The 19,489-nt window shown below is 36.7% G+C and overlaps 1 protein-coding gene across 2 annotated transcripts in view; it reads left to right on the top strand.

Moving 5' to 3' along the window:
- Ppp1cb (protein phosphatase 1 catalytic subunit beta) overlaps nt 1-18,797 on the top strand; it is a 37,204-nt gene extending 18,407 nt beyond the window's left edge. For both annotated transcript variants that reach the window (XM_090337235.1, XM_090337233.1), the window contains exons 3-9: nt 1,999-2,130; nt 4,333-4,563; nt 6,668-6,772; nt 8,095-8,166; nt 9,666-9,817; nt 13,690-13,824; nt 16,991-18,797. In XM_090337235.1, coding sequence (XP_090193361.1) covers nt 1,999-2,130; nt 4,333-4,563; nt 6,668-6,772; nt 8,095-8,166; nt 9,666-9,817; nt 13,690-13,824; nt 16,991-17,095 — 932 coding nt within the window. In that variant the 3' untranslated portion in view covers nt 17,096-18,797. The remainder of the gene's footprint in view (nt 1-1,998; nt 2,131-4,332; nt 4,564-6,667; nt 6,773-8,094; nt 8,167-9,665; nt 9,818-13,689; nt 13,825-16,990) is intronic.
- Nucleotides 18,798-19,489: the final 692 nt, after the last annotated feature.

Genomic DNA, 19,489 nt, shown 5'->3' with positions numbered 1-19,489 from the left:
CAGGCTTCATGCATGCCAGGTAAGCACTCTATTACTAAGCCACATTTCCAGCCCCCTGCACTAGTGTTTTTGTTTTTTTTTTGTTTTTTGTTCTTTTTTTCCCCTACACTAGTTTTTTTTGTTGTTGGGTTTTTTTTTTTTTTTTTTTTTTTTTGCCAGTCCTGGGCTTGAGCTCAGGGTTTGAGCACTGTCCTTGGACTTTCTCAAGGCTAGCACTCTACCACTTGAGCCTCAGCACCATTTCTGGCTTTTTGATATGTATGTGGGGTACTGAGGAATCGAACCCGGTTCTTCGTGCATGCTAGGCACGCACTCTACCACTAGGCCAAACTCCCGGCCCCGCCTACACTAGTTTTTAACCCCAGTCCTTAGATCTCAATCTCTGGCGTAGCAAAGATTATTAACATGAGCTTCTGGTGCTTGGTTTAATTGGCATGTTTTCTAAAACATTATTATATTGTCTGTCTTAGCTCTTTCTTGTTACACTTAATGTTAAGATATTGATGGAATGTATGCTTTTATACTTTAGGGGGTCTAACTTTTTTAAGCCTGATTTGTTGACCTGTCAATAATCAGCAGTTTTTAGCAATAAATGTATGTTTTACTTAATTATAAATGAGAAGTAGTAGGGGTACATAATCTGGCACATATAGCAATTTTTTTTTTTTTTGCTTGAACTCAGGGCCTAAGCACTGTCCTTGGGCTTTCTCAAGGCCAGAGCTCTATCACTTGAGCCGTAGCACCACATAAAGGAAGTACTATGGAAAGCAGTATGGCAATTCCTCAAAAAATTAAACATAGAGCTCCCCAATGACCCAGCAATTCTACTCGTTGGCATTTACCCAAACGTCCAGAAACAATAGCATACTAAAACCACTAACACAACAATGTTCATTGCAGCACTATTTGCCATAGCAAAGATATGGAACCAACCCAGTAGATGACTGGATGAAGAAGATGTGGTACTTCTATACAATGAAATTCTATGTTGCCATTAGACAGCATCGCCCCATTTGTAAGGAAATGGAAAGACCTGGAAAAAGAAAAAATCATATTAAGTGAAGTAAGCCAGACCCAAAGGAACATAGGCTACATAGGTTCCCTCATTTGTAATAATTAGTACACATCTAGGACTTTCTTAGCAGAGGATTACAATAGCACAATACCTTGGTACATAAGGTCATATAGGATGAGACTAAATGAAAAGATCTCTAGGATATAGAAGTAAGAGCTTTATTGTGTGTAGTTTTTGTTCTTAACTTACTGTGTTATTTCTCTTTTCTTTGTTGCCCTTTGGCTAATCTCATATTGTTACTGCATCTGACTTTGTTACCTGGTATATTGTAAATACATTTATTTGTTTATTTGAAATAGGAAAGGAAAGGGGGGAAAACAAGATGATTGGGAGGGGCTGGGGGGAGAGAAATGGGGACAAAAATTATGAGAAGCGGTATCAGTGTGTGAGAAGTAATGTACCTACTACAAGATGAATGTAAATGTAACTCCTCTGTACATTACCCCAACAATAAAAAATAAAATTTAAAAAATATTCTAAGGAAATATTTCAAATAACTTTCTGATTACTTTTTTCATCTCCCTTTCTTCATGACCATGGATTTTTAGTGATGATATTCTGGCTTCCTACTACATGGTAGATTTATTTTGATGGATGAGTAGGCCTGAGCCTTTCAAGTGCTATCCTGAACCAAACTTTTAGGTCTCTTGTGCTCCTAAGCCAAAAGCTGGCTGTTAAAAGAGCCAAGAAGAAGGTTACATTTAATTGGGATCAGACTTGAGGAACTTTGTATGGAACCAGCAATATTGATGATAAAGCCAAGATCATAGAAGAATCTTGCTATTACCTACACAACTCAGTAGGACAATTGACAAAATGAATAACTTTTCTGTTTTGCAAATTATAGGAGGTAATTCTTTTTTAAGGATTATTATTTTATGGATAAATTCTAGAAAACTAACTTGCTCTGTACATTGTTTCAGTACGAGGATGTCGTCCAGGAAAAATCGTGCAAATGACTGAAGCAGAAGTTCGTGGCTTATGTATTAAATCTCGTGAGATCTTTCTCAGCCAGCCTATTCTGTTGGAATTAGAAGCGCCACTGAAAATTTGTGGTATGTAACTGGGTACAGTTGGGAAAAGTTGTATGAAAATTGAAACTTAGGCCAGGAGTTTGGCCTAGTGGTAAAGTGCTTGCCTAGCATGCACGAAGACCCGGGTTTGATTCCTCAGTACCATATACTTAGAAAAAGGCCGGAAGTGGTGCTGAGGCTCAGGTGGTAGAGCTCTGGCCTTGAGAAAGTCCAAGGACAGTGCTCAGGCCCTGAGTTCAAGCCCAGGACTGGCCAAAAAAAAAATTGAAACTTAAAAATGACAAATGAGGAAGTGGCGCTGTGGCACAACATGGTAGAGGTAGAGCACTATCCTTGAGCTGAAGAGCTCAGGGACAGTGTGCCTAGCTAGACCAGAGTTCAAGTCCCACAACCAAAATACACACATACAAAGACAAGTTATTAACAAGAAGAAAATGTTTGATACTTCAGGCTAAGACATTGCTATTCATAATATGTAGAGTTGGTAGAATGAGGAAATGACAATACAGTAAGAACAGAAAAAGACAAATCTTAGGAAAAATTAAAATGATAAGTAAAGTCCTTGGCTCACTAATAATCAAGGAAGTGCAATTTCAGACAAGCCTACTTTTAATCTGACCACTCCATAAGAATTATCAAATATTGGTTATATAGTGCTTTCAAGTATATAGAGAAATGAACAGTCCAGTTCATTCAAAATTCCGCAGGTCAAGATGGCAATATCTGTAATAGTAAAACCTTGCTGTAATTATTTAATTTTTTTTCTATTTAAGTAGTTGTACAAACGAGTTGCCATTTAAGTCTTAGAGTGGCTTTTGGCCTAAAGCAAAAACTTACCGTCTAAGTCTCATTATTAAAACCAGATAAAGCATTCATAGGAAGTAACACTTTCTGGTAGTTTTCGTAAAAACAGGAAGAGGTATAAATAATACATATGAAATATGAGTGGGTTATTACTTTTTACGTGTGCTGGTCCTGAGACTTGAACTCAAAGCATACGTTCTGCCCTAAGTTTTGTTTTTTTGTTTTTTCTTTTTTCTTCAAGGCTAGGGCTCTACCACTCAACCCACAGCTCCTGTGGGTTTATTTTGTTTATTTTGTTGTTAATTGGAAATAGTCTCATAGACTTCCTGGGCTGGCTTGAAACTGTATTCTCAGATCTCAGTCTCTGAGTAACTAAGATTACAGATGTTTGCCACATATACCCAGCTCAGTGACATTATAGTGGTCATTAGTGTTCATGATATAACTTTTTAATTTCTTTGAGCTTATGCTCAAAGATAATTTGTTATGTACAAAATTTTTTTCTTGTTTCCTAGTGATCTACAGTGATGTGTGTCTTAAATATCTTGCATTTTTCTTTTGGTAGTTCATAAAGTCATGTATTTGGTGTTCCTTTGTCTAGTGCCAGCTAATAAGGAAATTTTTAGCTAAAAAAATATTTGTTAAATATTTTAATTACCTTGGCGTATCACCTTTAAGAAATTGCTGAAAAGGTCAGTCATTTTTACAAAAAGCAAATGTATTTATAGATGATCCTAACATTTAAACAGCATGCTTCTGTTGTCCAGCATCATGAAACAGTATTTTAAGATATGTTATTAGACCAAGAAAAAAAATCAGTATTCTTTGGAATATTATTTAATATAGAAATAACTTGAAGGTAATGGAAGTTATTTGTACTCTTTATTTCTTAGTTCCTGATGTTTGATATATCAAAGTAACCTAAGTTAAACTACCAATAACTCTAAAACTGTAACAATTTATCACCAGTTTCTGTGAGTCAGAGAATTCAAAAACAACCTTTGCTGGCTCTCTGGATCTGGTTCTCCCATAAGGTTCCAATCTGGGACCTCAGTAATCCTGAAGGTTCAGCTGTTGAAAGGATTTGGTGGGTTTTGTTTTGTTTTGTTTTTAAGTCTCCGGTCTGTTGCTAGAGACCTCCCTCAGTTCTTTGCTGCCTGAACCACTCCATAAAAAGCTGGCTTTATCAGCAATTGTGAAAGAAGATGTGAAACTGAAAGCAAGACTAAAGTCACAATCTTTTCATAATGTAGTCTTAGAAGTAGCAGGCTGTTTTTTGTTGACTCCTACTTGATACAAGTCACTGGGTATAGCCTGTACTTAAGGGGGAAGGGATTGCATAAGGTTGTAAACATTGGAAACTATTTTACAAAAGCAGCTTTTAAACAGTTTTTCTAAACTGACTTGTTCTGTTTTTAGGAGATATTCACGGACAGTATACGGATTTACTGAGACTATTTGAATATGGAGGCTTTCCACCAGAAGCCAACTATCTTTTCTTAGGAGATTATGTGGACAGAGGAAAGCAGTCTTTGGAAACCATCTGTTTGCTATTGGCTTATAAAATCAAGTATCCAGAGAACTTCTTTCTCTTAAGAGGAAACCATGAGTGTGCCAGTATCAATCGCATTTATGGATTCTATGATGAATGTAAGTGAAATAACTTTGTAAAGTAGTTAATGAGAGCTTTTCCTAATACCCATTTCAGAGGAGTTCTTTCAGTTCTTGAGAAAAGGCCCAAGAAGAAGAAACGTGAAACTGGGAATGTGTTAATTAGTTTCTTGGCGTCTCCTTGGTCGTTTTGCTTCAGATTGACTGCAATTTAGTGGGCTGAAGAGGCCCTCTTTGGATGTTAACCTAGTAAGATGTAATGAAAGAGACCTCACTATAGATAGTAGCCTTTAGGAACTTTTTCTGTATGTGTGTTTCTGTATGTGTGTGCCAGTACTAGTGACTAGTGTCTCGAATTACAGGTGTGAGCCACCACCACCCAGCTGAATTTATTTACTTTTATTTTTTGCCAGTCCTGAGACTTGAACTCAGGGCCTGAGTACTCTGAACTTTCTCAAGGCTAGCACTCTACCTCTTGCTACAGCACCACTTCTGGCTTTTTCTGTGTACCAAGGACTTGAACCCAGGGCTTTGTGCATGTACTACTAGGCCACACTCCCAGCCAAATTTTTCTTTTTTCTTTTTTCTTTTTTTTTTTTTTTGTCAGTCACAGGGCTTGAACTCTGAGCCCGGGCTCTGTCCTTCCAAGCTCTTCAAGCTGAAGGCTAGTGGTCTACCAGTTGATCCCAGCACTACTTCTGGTTTTCTGGTAGTTAATTGGAGATTAGTCTCGCCCACTTTGGTGCCTGAGCTGGCTTTGAACGGGAATCCTAAATCAAAAACAGTTAAAGTATGAAGTACATCGAACTATAATTATATTCTTAAAGTTACATCAGAAAGAGAAGAGTATAGGTATGTTACTGAAAGATAAAACAGAGGTATGAATATTCTTGAGGATATAAATGACATCAAATGCAGTAATTCATGGGAAAGTTGCTTGTAAACAGTGTTTTGAGGTATACTTATTAAGTGGCAAGCTCTACAGTATACAAGCATAAGAAATTAGCACTTTTGTCTTTCATCCTTCCTCTGGCTAGGTAGTAAGAGTGAAGTTGAACATGTGCTTGAGATTGTCTTTGTTGTAGCTATTTTTAAGCTGGACTATGAGAAAATTACAGCCTTTGTGTCTTTTTACTTGCTATAGTTCCAAGTTATAATTCACACAGAAGTGAATACTAGTTAAGCACCTGTAAAAATTTCCTTCCTTGATATTAAAGTTTATAGTCTTCTACTCAGTGCACTAGAGTTAAAATTGACAGTCTCCTAAGGAGCCCCTTTCTCTTCTGCTTATTTAACTTGGTTAGGTAGTTAATGTAAATGTTAAAGGGGGGAAGAAGTCTTACTAGCCTACTAGATTATTTCAAAATGAATATATTGTAGTGATCTTAAAAGACAAAATTGATGGGCCAGGAATTTGGCCTAGTGGTAGAATGCTTGCCTAGCATGCATGAAGACCCAGATTTGATTCCTTGGTACCACATACATAGAAAAAAGCTGGAAGTGATGCTGCGGCTCAAGTGGTAGAGCTCTAGCCTTGAGAAAGCCCAAGGACAGTGTTCAGGCCCTGAGTTCAAGTCCCAGGACTGGCAAAAAAAAAAAATGACAAATTTGACTCATGAAATGCCTAGTGTAATCTCTGAAGTCACCTTACAGAAGGTACTGAATATTTGTTTTTTGTTTTTTGTTTTTTGTTTTTGCCAGTCCTGGAGCTTGAACGTAGGGCCTGAGCACTGTCCTTGGGCTTTCTCAAATCTAGAGCTCTACCACTTGAGCCACAGCACCACTTCTGGCTTTTTCTGGGTATATGGTACTGAAGAATTGAACCCAGGTTTTCATGCATGCTAGGCAAAGCACTCTACCAACCACCAGGGCAGACTCCAGCCTCAAAAGCCAACTTTTTAAAAGTACATAAAACTTATTTTTTCCTGTGCTAGGGCCCTCTGTATGCTATGCAAGTAGTCTAACTGCTGAGTTACATCCTGAAACAATAAAATTTGTTAAAATAACTTTTTATTCACTTACAGAGGGAAAAGTCCTAGTTAAGCACAAAGAAGAAAATGAAAACTATTCATATTCTGTGGTTTTGAAATAACTAATCAGAAGTTTCAGACTTTTTATTTCATATGCTTATTCTTTTTTATAGGCAAACGAAGATTTAATATTAAATTATGGAAGACCTTCACTGATTGTTTTAACTGTCTGCCTATAGCTGCCATTGTGGATGAGAAGATCTTCTGTTGTCATGGAGGTAGAGTAATATATATGTGTGTGTGTGTGTGCAGGTTTTTTTTGCTGTTGTTTTTACTATTCTTGTGTTCAGAAAAGATCTATAACAAGGTGCTCTGGAAAGGCTGAAAATATGGCTCAAATTGGTAGAATATTGACTTAGTAAGTCCAAGGCCCTGAGTTCGAACCCCAGATGCCACCTAAAAAAAGAAAAAAGGAAGCTAATCTGGGGAAACAAGCAGCCAAACACAGTTTATTAAAACTTAAGTATGCTGAAGACTTCTGTTTATTATTATTTGTAAAGAAACTATAGGAGCTTTCTTTAGGAATTTCTCATATAAACAAGACAACTAGGTATCAGTTTGGTGTTTTTTTTTAAACTATAACAAAACATGAAATTTAGTAAAAACATTCCTATTGAAATCAGTAAAAATGAGAGCGTTATTATCTTTCTGCCTATATTTAATACCTTTGGTGAGAATCTAAATGTATTGAGTTTAATATTCACATATTAAGAGTCTAGACTTTGTGCAGTGTGTCAGTAGTCCTAAAGATTAGTCTTGGTAGCCTAAGTTATTTTATTATGTGACTTGTGAAAAACACTTCAACGGGTGAAAATTCATTTGGAAAATTAGTGTACATCTTTCACTTGAGTTAGGTGCAGTGGCTCACGCCTGCAATCCTAGCTACTCAGGAGGCTGAGATCTGAGGATCAAGGTTCAAAGCCAGCCTTGGCACTAAAAGACAGGCGACTCTGGGGTTATCTCCAGTTAACCTCTAGAGAACCGGAAGTGGGGCTTAGCTCAAGGGTAGAGTGGTAGCCTTGAGCTGAAGAGCTCAGGAACAGCGCCCAGGCCAAGTTCAAGCCCCATGACTCACAAAAAAAAATATGTTTGTGTGTGTGTGATCTGTTAGAGTGAAAGGTTTCAAAGCATGTTGGTAAATTGTATTTAGGAAACATTAAGTGATAGAAGGGATTTACTTATGTTCATGAGATAGTGATTGTGATGTTAGGATTGGGAGAACACTGTTGGGCAAATGAAGGCATGGATTTAGAGGATAAATAGGATTTTATAAAGTGGAAAAGTACTGAAAAAGTAGAAGCAATGATTACGGATTTTTATTAGAAATTGTTGTGTACTGACAAAAAATAAGACTACATTAATTGAAATGTATTTTCCTTGATATTAGGCATTTAAGGAATTGTAGTTTCTGTACATCAGTATAGTTAAGAATATAAAATATGAATGTTTTAGCTTAGTGCTTTGTGATTAGCCACAGGAGAAAAACAATAGTATGTGTTCTGTTAGGTATCAAGATTGTATCTCATCTTTTCATTTATAGGACTATCACCAGACCTTCAATCCATGGAACAGATTCGGAGAATTATGAGACCTACTGATGTTCCTGATACAGGTAGTATATAGAAAAGTTTAGTTACTTTGTGTAAAATGTTGACATATTTGAACCTAATTGTGTTTAAGTGAAAGTAGGATTGGTATAATAAAAGATCTCTTTGTCTAACTACATATGACGTTATTTTATTTGCCATAGCATAAAATATTTTTACTTTTCACTAATCATCCCTCAAAGTGAAGAACCTCATTATATAGTTCTATCAGATTTGTCACAGAAAGGGTCTCAGTATGAATTCTCCTTACTTACCTTTTATCTTTCCAAATTCCTTCATTGTTCTTGGTATGGATATGTCCTTTAAAAACCTGTTATTAGAGGGGCGCAGTGGCTCACGCCTGTAATCTAGCTACTTAAAGCTGAGATCTGAGGATCATGATTCAAAGCCAGCCCTGGCACAAAAGTCTGTGATACTCTTATCTCCAATTAACCACCAGAAAACGAGAAGTGGCTGTGTGGTTGAAGGGGCAGAGCAGTAGCCTTGAGCTGAGGAGCTCAGGGACAGTGCCTAGGGCTAGAGTTCAAGCCCCACGACTGACCCACCACGACTGACGACTAACCAGGGCTGTGGCTTACTCTTATAATCCTAGGCTGCTAATATGAAGATCTCATTTTAAAGCCAGCCTGGCAGGGAAGTCCATGTGTCTGTTATTACCAAGTAACCATCAAAAAGTTAGAAGTGGAGTTCAGGTGACTCAAGTGGTAGAGCCATCACTAGGCCTTGAGCCTAGGGACATCTCCTAGGACCTGAGTTCAAGCCCCAGGACTCCTCCCCCCCCCCCCCACCTCTCTCCCTCATCTTTTTTTTTTTTTTTTTCCAGTCCTGGGGCTTAAACTCAGGGTCTGGGCACTGTCCTTGGGTTTTCTCAAGGCTAGAGCTCTACCACTTGAGCCACAGCACTACTTCTGGCTTTTTCTAGGTATGTGATACCAAGGAATAGAACCTGGGTCTTCATGCATGCTAGGCAAGCACTCTACCACTAGGCCAAACTCCTGGACCTCTCCCTCATCTTTTATTTTAATGGAATTAGACAAGCTGATTGTGGAAAGAACAAAGAATTCCAAATAATGGGAATAATGTTTAAGGAAAAAATTAAATAGAAGTACTAACTTCACCTAATGTAAAGACTTACTAAAAAGTTGTATTTAGCAACTTAGAGGTAAATAAGGTAGAATTAAATATACTGGTACTCAGAAAAGTCTGGCTCTCTAAAGAAAGGATCAACTAGTCAGGTAATGACACTAGATTATTCATGTGACAAAACTGTACACAAGATATTTACACATTTCCTTTTGTTCAAAATGTACCATACATATATTTCCTATACACTAAAATTGTTGGAAATCCTACCTTTGAAGGCCAGGCAATTATTTATATGGTTGCTTTAACGAAGGAATAAGATAGAAAGCCTGGAGTTCTAGGGAGAAGATTATTGTCATTGTATTAAAGAATAAGCATGAGAAATTTTGTTTTTTCAGTGCTGTTTTTCTATTTTCTAAAGGTTTACTCTGTGATTTGCTGTGGTCTGACCCAGACAAAGATGTACAAGGCTGGGGAGAAAATGATCGCGGTGTTTCGTTTACTTTTGGAGCTGATGTAGTCAGTAAATTTCTGAATCGTCATGATTTAGACTTGATTTGTCGAGCTCATCAGGTATGAAATATAAGATCCTTGATTATTTTTTTTGGTTGTGAGGCTTGAACTCAGGGCCTAGGCGATGTCACTAAACCTCTTTATGCTCTATGATTTGAACTACAGTTCACTGTACAGTACCACTTTCAGTTTTTGAGTGGTCAATTGGAGATAAGAGTTTCATGGGGACTTTTCTGCCTGAGCTGGCTTTGAACCGCAATCCTCAGATCTCAGCTTTCTGAGTAGGTAGGATACAGGCTTGAGCTACCAGCTCCCAGCTAATTCATTTTATTTTTAATCAAACCAGAGATTGAAGAAAACTAACATAACTTACAAAGAAAGCAATAGAAGAGGGCAGAGGTTACAATTCAGCCAATAATTTGTAAAACATTTTTCATTATTGGAAGAATTTCCAAGGGTATACATGCCAAACCTAGGGCTTGAGCCAGAGTGATCTCCCATTGCTTTTTCATTCAAGGCCGGTGCTCTACCACTTGAGCCACACCTATAGGTCCAGCTTTTTACTGAAATTGGAAATGGAAATCTCACAGATATTTCTGTCTTGGCTGTCTTTGAACCATGATAATCAGATTACAATTCTCTGAGTATTAGATTAACAAGTATGAGCACCAGCGCCCATCTGTAAAGGATTTATTTTTGTAGTATAATGAAGTTCAACCTTAACAAAATTTTCAGTGCTTCTTGAAGGTTTTCTAGATGCCGTCTAGATTGAATGTGAACTTTATATATAGATAGCAATCAAATGTTACTCATAGTCATGTGGATTTTGTTTTTTGATTAAGAAATTGTTGCCAAGTGCAGTAGCTCATGTCTGTAATCCTAGCTACTCAGGAGACTGTGGTCTGAGAGGATCAAGGTTCAAAGCCAGCCCAGGCACAGAAAGACCTGAGACTCTCATCTCCAATTAACATCTAGAAAATGGGAAGTGGGGCTTGGCTCAAGGGTAAGGTGGTAGCCTTGAGGCTGAAGAGCTCGGGGACAGTGCCCAGGCCGGGTTCAAGCCCCCATGACTCACCAAAAAAATAAAAAGAAATTATAAGAAATTTTTGATTAATGCACCCTCTATCTGGCAAATATCATGTAACCCTTCTATTAATTACAATAAAAAATATATGAAAAAAGGAAGTTTTTGAAATAGATAAGGGAATTAATAGAAATTAGTGTCATTGTTAACTATTTTAGCTGTGATAAAACAATTCATTAGAAAGCATATCTAAAAGTCTTTCTTGATTACATCATGTTTTTATTCTTTTTAAATTTTTTAAATTATTTATTGTTGGGGTGACGTACAGAGGGATTACAGTTACATTCATCAGGTAGTGGGCATATTACTTCTTGAACACTGTTATTCCTTCCTGTTTTTCTCCTACTTTCCCTCCCCCCACCCTCACATCATATTTTTTGAGAAAAGATCTTGCTGTGTAGTCCTTACTGGCTTTGAACTTGAAATCCTACTTCTACTTCCTGACTGCTAAGATTAACATGCTCTGCTTTCTTGGCCAACTTTGAGCAAAACATATTGAATGATTTATAAGCTATTCTACAGTTTATTTTCTCTGGGACTAAACCCTCATGAATTAACTTCTACCCCTGTTTGTATGATTTTTTTTTTAATTTTTTAATTTTTTTTTTTTTTTTTTTTTTTGCCAGTCCTGGGCTTGAGCTCAGGGCCTGAGCACTATTTTGGGCCTTTCTCAAGACCGGAGCTCTAGTACTTGAGCCTCAGCACCATTTCTGGCTTTTTTTCTATGTGGTACCAAGGAATCGAACCCGGGTCTTCATGCATGCTAGGCAAGCACTCTACCACTCGGCCAAACTCCCAGCCCCCTGTTTGCATGATTTTAAGTAATAAACAAGCAACTGGTTTCTTTCCACACTGTGTGTCATATTATATGTATCATGTTTTCTAGTAATGAAATGAAGTTATATTCAAAATCTTTTGCTTTTGGGTTTTGGTTGTTTTTAATCAATAAGTGTTTTATGTATAATTTTAATAATTAAGCATTGTGTTCAATATCAGAACAGATTTTCTAAGTTCTCTAGAATTCTCACTAATAATTAGACTTTTTTTTTTTTTTTTTTTTTTTTTTTTTTACAGTCCTGGGCTTGAGCTCAGGGCCTGAGCACTGTCTTCGGACTTTCTCAGGGCTACAGCTCTACCACTTAAGCCTTAGCACCACTTCTGGCTTTTTTTTTTGCCTAAGTATGTGGTACCGAGGAATTGAACCCAGGTCTTCATGCATGCTAGGCAAGCACTCTACCACTGGGCCAAACTCCCGGCCCTGATAATTAGATTTTTGACTATAAATATCCACTATCCAATAGTCTTTAAAAAAGAATGGTTTTAAAACATTAATTTTTTTGTTTTATTTTTAAAATAGTATATTACTGAACTACCTTTGCTAGTTCTTTTCCAGGAACCAGCAAAGTCCTGTTATGCTTAATTTTAATCATGTTGTCTTTAAGCTGAGACTTAACAATAGGAAACCACAGAAACAATAAATGTTTGAAAAAAATGAATAACAACACTGTGTTGCGCATACCTGTAGTAACTAACTGCTCTGATCTGAGGATCACGTTTAATGCCAGGCAAACAGGAAAATGTGGGGGACTTTTATCTCCAGTTGACAACCAGAAATCCAGAACTGGAGCTGTGACTCAAGTGGTAGAATGCTAGCCTTGAGCAGAAAAGTTCAGGTCCTCTGATCATATAAAATAATATTTATTGAAATGAACTCCAGGAAATGGAAATGAGATATTGTTTTTCTTTGTTGTTTCTATTTTCTTTTCTATTTGTCTTGTCTGTCTTGCCTTTTGGGAGGGCAAAGGGTGAACAAATACAGCAATGGTAATCACTAGACACTATATTGAAAATCAACTATGCAACTTATAGGTGGAAACAAGAGGAAGAAATTAGGAGAGAGTATGAGAAAGGGGTGACACTGTCCAAAAAGAAATGTACTCATTACCTGATTTAGCATAAGTTTAACTCCTCTTTTACCTTTTTAATATCACTAAAATTAATAATTTTTTTTAAAAGCTCAGGGACAAGGACCCAGGCCCAAGGCCCAGAACTGGCATCAAGAAAAAAAGAAGCCAGGCACCAATGGCTTGTGTGTGCAATCCTAGCTACTCAGGAGACTGAGATCTGAAGTTCAAGGATCAAAGCCAGCTTAGGCAGGAAAGTCTGTGAGACTCTTATTTCCAATGAAACTACCTAGAAAAAGCTGACAGTGGCACTGTGGCTCAAGTGATAGAGTGCTAGCATGAACACAAAGAAGCTTAGGGACAGCGTGCAGGCCTTGAGTTCAAGCCCCAGCAAAAAAAGGAAAGAAAGAAAAGCAGTGTACTAAATGCTAAAGACTTCCTTGTGCTGAAGATCCATCTGTGAAATAACCAGGATAATAAAAAGCTGGGCTAGAGAAGTGACTTAGCCTGACAGCCTTGAGCAAAAAAACTTAGGAACAGTGCTCAGGCTCTTGAGTTCAAACCTAGGACAGGCACAGGGGGTGGGGTGGGGGGTCCACAATTTCCAGAGTAAGGGAAATTTTTTAGGTCTTTTGTTACATTGATTTTTACTAACATAGATAGTTAAGAATTCTCTGTGAGCTGTGAACCGGTGGCTCACAACTGTTATCCTAGCTACTCAGGAGGCTGAGCTCTGAGGATGGCAGTTCAAAGTCAGCCATGGCAGACTTTGCCAATTAACCACCAGAAAACCAGAAGTGTTGGCTGTGGCTCAAGTGGTAGGGTGGTTGCCTTGAGTTGAAGAGCTCAGTGACAGCACCAGGCATAGAGTTCAAGCCTCATGGCAAAAAAAAAAAAAAAAAAAATTCTCTGTAACTGTTTGTCTTTTGGCATTTCTTTGATAGGTGGTAGAAGATGGATATGAATTTTTTGCTAAACGACAATTGGTAACCCTATTTTCAGCCCCAAATTACTGTGGCGAGTTTGACAATGCTGGTGGAATGATGAGTGTGGATGAAACTTTGATGTGTTCATTTCAGGTATGGCATAAATGTAAATTTTGAAATGAATTAAAACAGTTATCAGAATTTTTGTTTTTACATTTGTGATCTTTCCTTGAGCATATTAAAGATTTCAAGTTTTAGTCATGAGGTTTACAGCCTTTTTTGGTACCCATAAAACATGAGGACTTTAGCAAAATGGATCATTCCTGATTTAATTGTTGAATTACTACTAAAGAATGCGGTGTGTGGCTGGGAATGTGGCCATTTTTTGTTGCTGTTGGTTTATTTTTTTTTCATATATTTTTTATTGTAATTAATAGAAGGGTTACATGATATTTGCCAGGTAGAAGGTGCATTAATTCACATACATTGATACCCTTTCACATGTCTTGGTCTCTAGGATATAGAAACATAAGTCATATAATGAATAATTGTTGTCCTTAAGGTACTATGTTATCTCTCATCTCTTTTGCTGTCCCTTGGTTATCTCATATTGTTACAGTATCTCACTTTGTTACCTGATATATCGGATATATTTGTATTTGGTTATTTGAAATGGGGACCAAGACATGTTGTTTTATTTTTAAAATCGCATATTACTGAACTACCTTTGCTGGTTCCGTGGTAGAGTGCTTGCCTAGTGTGCATGAAGCCTCAATGTCACATGAACAGAAAAAGCTGGAAGTGGTGCTGTGGCTCAAGTGGTAGAGTGCTAGCCGAGAGGAGTTCGGGGGGAGGAATGAATAAAGAAGGCAGTGCAATGTGAATGCAGTTAATACTTTGGGTTCTGTTTTCTTTTGCAAGAGAATTGACTAGGATAGACATTGACTAACTTATTGCATTATTACTCAGAGGTGCAAGATCAAAATACTCTCTGTGGCTGTGGCAAGCCCCTAAGTTTATGCTCCAGTACTGGTGTGCGCATCTGCGTGCGCACACACACATACACACAATCCATTAACTACTGTCATTCAGTAGTAAGTAGTTGGTGTCTCATTTACAGTTAAAGGACATTAACAGGCCATACCCTTTGATAATTGTTATAGTAAAGTTAGAATAATATATTCCTTTTACTGAGGTACTATGATGCTTTAATTAGTGTTAAAGTACTTTATAAATCTTTTCTATAAAAGTAACAATTTTCAAGGATCATAAGTAATTCAAAACTTTATGCATAAGTGGCAAAAATGTAAATTGGAGAACAATTTGGCACTTCATCAAAAGGTTAAACATAATCTCATTCCTAACTATATATATGTAAGAGAAATGAAAAATGTCCATACAGAATCTTTTTTCTTTTTTTGTTTTTGCCAGTCCTGGGGCTTGAACTCAGGGACTGAGCATTGTCCTTGGGATTTCTGAAGGCTGGAGCTCTACCACTTGAGCCACAGCACCACTTCCAGCTTTTTCTGTGTATGTGATACCAAGGAATTGAACCCAGGTCTTTATGCATGCTAAGCAAAGCACTCTTACCACTGGGCCAAACTCCTGCCCCCCTCCCCATACAGAATCTTATACAACATCCGTAATAACTTTTTTAAGGAAATGACCAAAAACCCTTCAAAATAATGGGTAAATAAAATGTGCATATCCATATACTTGAAAATATAATTTAGCTATAAAACATTATGCAGGCATGTCCTACAGCAATGGGGAGATTTTAAAAAACAAAAGTGGCATAGGGAGTGGTGGCTCACACCTGTAATCCTAGCTAGTCAGGAGGCTGAGATCTGAGGCTCAAGGTTTAAAGCCAGCCCAGGCACAAAAGGACCTGAGACTCTGATCTCTAATTAACCTCCAGAAAATGGTAAATGGGACTTGGCTCAAGGGTAGGGAGGTACTCAGAGACAGTGCCCAGGCCCAATTCAAGTCCCATGACCCACAAAAAAAAAAAAAAAAAAAAAAGTAAAGAACATATGCTGTCACATAAATATTCCTAATAACTAAGCCTATGTTATCAAAATAGATTGGTGATGTCTTACGGTTATGAGAACATGGGGAACAAGAATATGGAGTGACTGCTAATGATTAAGAAAAAGGTTTATTTTCATGGTTGACAAAAGAAATATTTTTTTTTGGTCGGTTGTGGTGTTTGAACTCTGGACCTGGGCACTGTCCCTGAGCTCTTCAGCTTAAGGATAGCCACAACACCATTTCTGGTTTTCTGATGGTTCATTAAAGATAAGAATCTCATGGACTTTGTGCCCAGACTGGCTTTGAACCACGATCCTCACATCTCAGCATCCTGAGTAGCTAGGATTACAGGTGTGAGCCACCAGCACCCAGCAACAAAAATATTTTAAAATTAGATTTTGGCAGTAGCTATATAACTATTAATATGAATACTAAAGATTTGTACACTTACAGTGAGTAAACTTTATAGAATAAAAATGAGTAAAACTTTTTAAATTAAAATATATACATAAAAAGGTTTGAATAGGGGGTGGGAGGAGGTTTGAAATGGGGACAAAAACATGAGAAAAGGTAGCAATGTTTGTGAAGTAGTGCGCCTTGTATCTGGTGAATGTAATGTAACCCTTCTATTAATTACAGTAAAAAATATATTAATTTTTAAAAAAAGGTCTGAATAGCTTATGGCTTGAATTAACTACCCTGCCAAATCACTGTGTCAGAATTATTATTAAAATTTAGGACTCTCAAACCAATATTATTTTCCTCACCATAGAGATGCACTATTTTGAGAAAACTATTACTTAATTTAAGGGTTGTGTTTGTGTGTTCAAACTTTTGTTATTGAAATATTGTGTTTATTAAATAGTTGTACTTTGGGCCGGGAGTTTGGCTTAGTGGTTAAAGTGTTTGCCTAGCATGCATGAAGACCCGGGTTCGATTCCTCGGTACCACATACATAGAAAAAAGCCAGAAGTGGTGCTGAGGCTCAAGTGGTAGAGCTCTAGCCTTGAGAAAGTCCAAGGACAGTGCTCAGGCCCTGAGCTCAAGCCCAGGACTGGCAAAAAAAAAAAAATAGTTGTACTTTGTGCATGTATACATTCACCCACTAGAGCTTAAACCTCTGGACTTTGTACACGTTAAGCAGTGAACTATACATGAAACTATACATGGGCCTTATACATTTCTTTTTTTTTTTAAGTGTAAGATGTTTGTGAAACTTTTATTTTACAGTCATTGAACTTTTAGTTTGTCATTTATTAAAAAAATAACATTTGTTATGTATTTTAAGATATTGAAACCATCTGAAAAGAAAGCTAAGTACCAGTATGGTGGACTGAATTCTGGACGCCCTGTCACTCCACCACGAACAGCTAATCCACCGAAGAAAAGGTGAAGAAAGGAATTCTGTAAGGAAATCATCACATTTGTTAAGGACATACTTCATAATATTTAAGTGTGCACTGTAAAACCATCCAGCCATTTGACACCCTTTATGATGTCACACCTTTAACTTAAGGAGACGGGTAAAGGATCTTAAAATTTTTTTCTAATAGAAAGATGTGCTACACTGTATTGTAATAAGTATACTGTTCTAATATTAAAAAAAAGTTAAATCCAAATTTTCAAATTATCCATTAAAGTTACATCTTCATGTATCACAATTTTTAAAGTTAAAAAGCATCCGTTAAACTAGATGTGATAGTAAAATCAGATGAAAGCATGATGATCCATCTGTGTAATGTGGTTTTAGTGTTGCTTGGTTGTTTGATTATTTTGGGCTTATTTTGTTTTGTTTGTTTTTGCTAGAATAATGGCACCTATTTTAATTTTTCCCTAAACATTTTAAAAAGTAAAATATGGGAAGAGCTTTAAAGACATTCACCAACTTTTATTTTCCTTGCTTCTTTACTTATGTACCTGTTTGATATTACTAAGAAAACATATGCCTCATTACAGTAAGAAGAAAATTTTTGAGATTGATAGTTTTTTAAAAAATGCAAACTGTCCAATCCAATGATTTTAATCAAGCAGTTTTACTGGGCAAACTTTACAGCTAATAGTGAATATTTTGCTTTTTACAAATTGCCACTGATTTGAATTTGTGCACTCTAATTTTTAACTTATTGACACTCTATTGTGCAGTAGCATTTCATTTAACTTTAAGATAAGGCTCATATAGTATTACCCATCTAGTTGGTAATGTGATTATGTGGTACATTGGCTTTAGATTTTAATTCGCACGAAACACCTTTTGGCATGCTTAACTTTCTGATAACACCCTCACCTGTATTGATTTTGATTTGAGGGAGTTTTTGTTGTTGTTAGTTTGATTTTTAGATCCACAGAACATGAGAATCCTTTTTTGACAAGCCTTGGAAAGATGATGCTATTTCCTTTTCCTATCCTCTATACAAAAAGGATCTATTTAAGTGAATGCTGGTCAGTGGGACATTTTGTCAGCTATGGGTATTGGGTGCTTCAATGTCTTAATATTGCCATGTGAATGTTGTGTATGATTGTAAGGCTGTGTCACTAAAGATTTTTATTGGTTTTTCATAATCAAAGGTATTGTATAGATATGCTTTGTAGTGAACTATAGTAGCAATAATTTCTGTACATGATCAAGAGTTTATTGCAGCATTTCTTTTCCTGTTCTGTTTGTTGTTGTTTTTTCCTTAAGCGTTAGTATTAACAAAATGGCGAGGAGAAGGAAAATCAACAAAGATTTTAGAAGAAGGCTTTACAGGACACAGATTTGTGATTCTTTGGATGTGACACTATTGGATGTGATTCTAAAATCCTTTATTGGGCATTGTCAAATTTTAAGCTTCATATGGATGGACATAATATTTATAATGCCCTTCTAAATTTGCTACCATAGATGTGAAATTCTTGACCTTAATATTGTCTTTGAAAATGTTGAGAATTCTATTTCTGTTACATTTTATGGTTGGCGCAATGTATTACTGCAAGAAATATTTGATTTTCACAGTGCAAAAGTTCTTTCAAATGCATATGTCTTTTTTTCTAATTCCATTTGTTTTAAAGCACATTTTAAATGTAGTTTTCTCATTTAGTAAAAGTTGTCTAATTGATATGAAGTCTTGTCTGACTTTTTCTTTGCAATAAGAAATATAAACACATTTTAGAATAGACAGAATTGGTTCTTTTCTGAAAGTGTTCATGAGCTACATATGTGTTGTTTGATCACATACTTTACCTAATTTGACTTGAGGTTTTTTTGTTTTGTTGATTTTTGTTATTTGCATTACTGATGAGGTCTTGCACTCAGCCTTATGCTTGCTGTGAGAGCCCTCTTTCACTTAAGGCATATCTCTAGCACTTTTTACTGAAGGTTGTTTTTCAGATCAGGTCTTGTTCTCTCCCTGGGGCCAGCTTCAGAGATTCTTTAGAGCATCATACATTGTTAATATGACAATATACACTACCACACATGGCCTATTTGGTTCAGGTGGGATCTCCCCATCTTTAACCTGGTGTGGCCACAGAACACAATCCTTCCAGCCTCCACCTCCCAGGTGCAGCTAGTATTGTAGGCATAAGCTACCACATCTTGCCTACATGTAATCTTTAGTAGTAATATTGAAGTAGATCTAGAAAATAATCCTTGAGCGAGGAAAAGACAATCTTTATTCTTGATATTAGTTAATCCACATTAATTTAGATCAAGTCAAGAATATGAAAAAATAGACAGCAAATTAATATTGGTTATTAAATTTAAAGAATAGAAACTTACCATGTTGAAAGGTAATTCAGGCACTTAGAA

The sequence above is a fragment of the Megascapheus bottae genome, chromosome 7, assembly GCF_031878675.1.
Source record: "Megascapheus bottae isolate mThoBot1 chromosome 7, mThoBot2.hap1, whole genome shotgun sequence".
NCBI lineage: Eukaryota > Metazoa > Chordata > Mammalia > Rodentia > Geomyidae > Megascapheus > Megascapheus bottae.
This window is presented reverse-complemented; position numbering and strand designations above follow the sequence as displayed.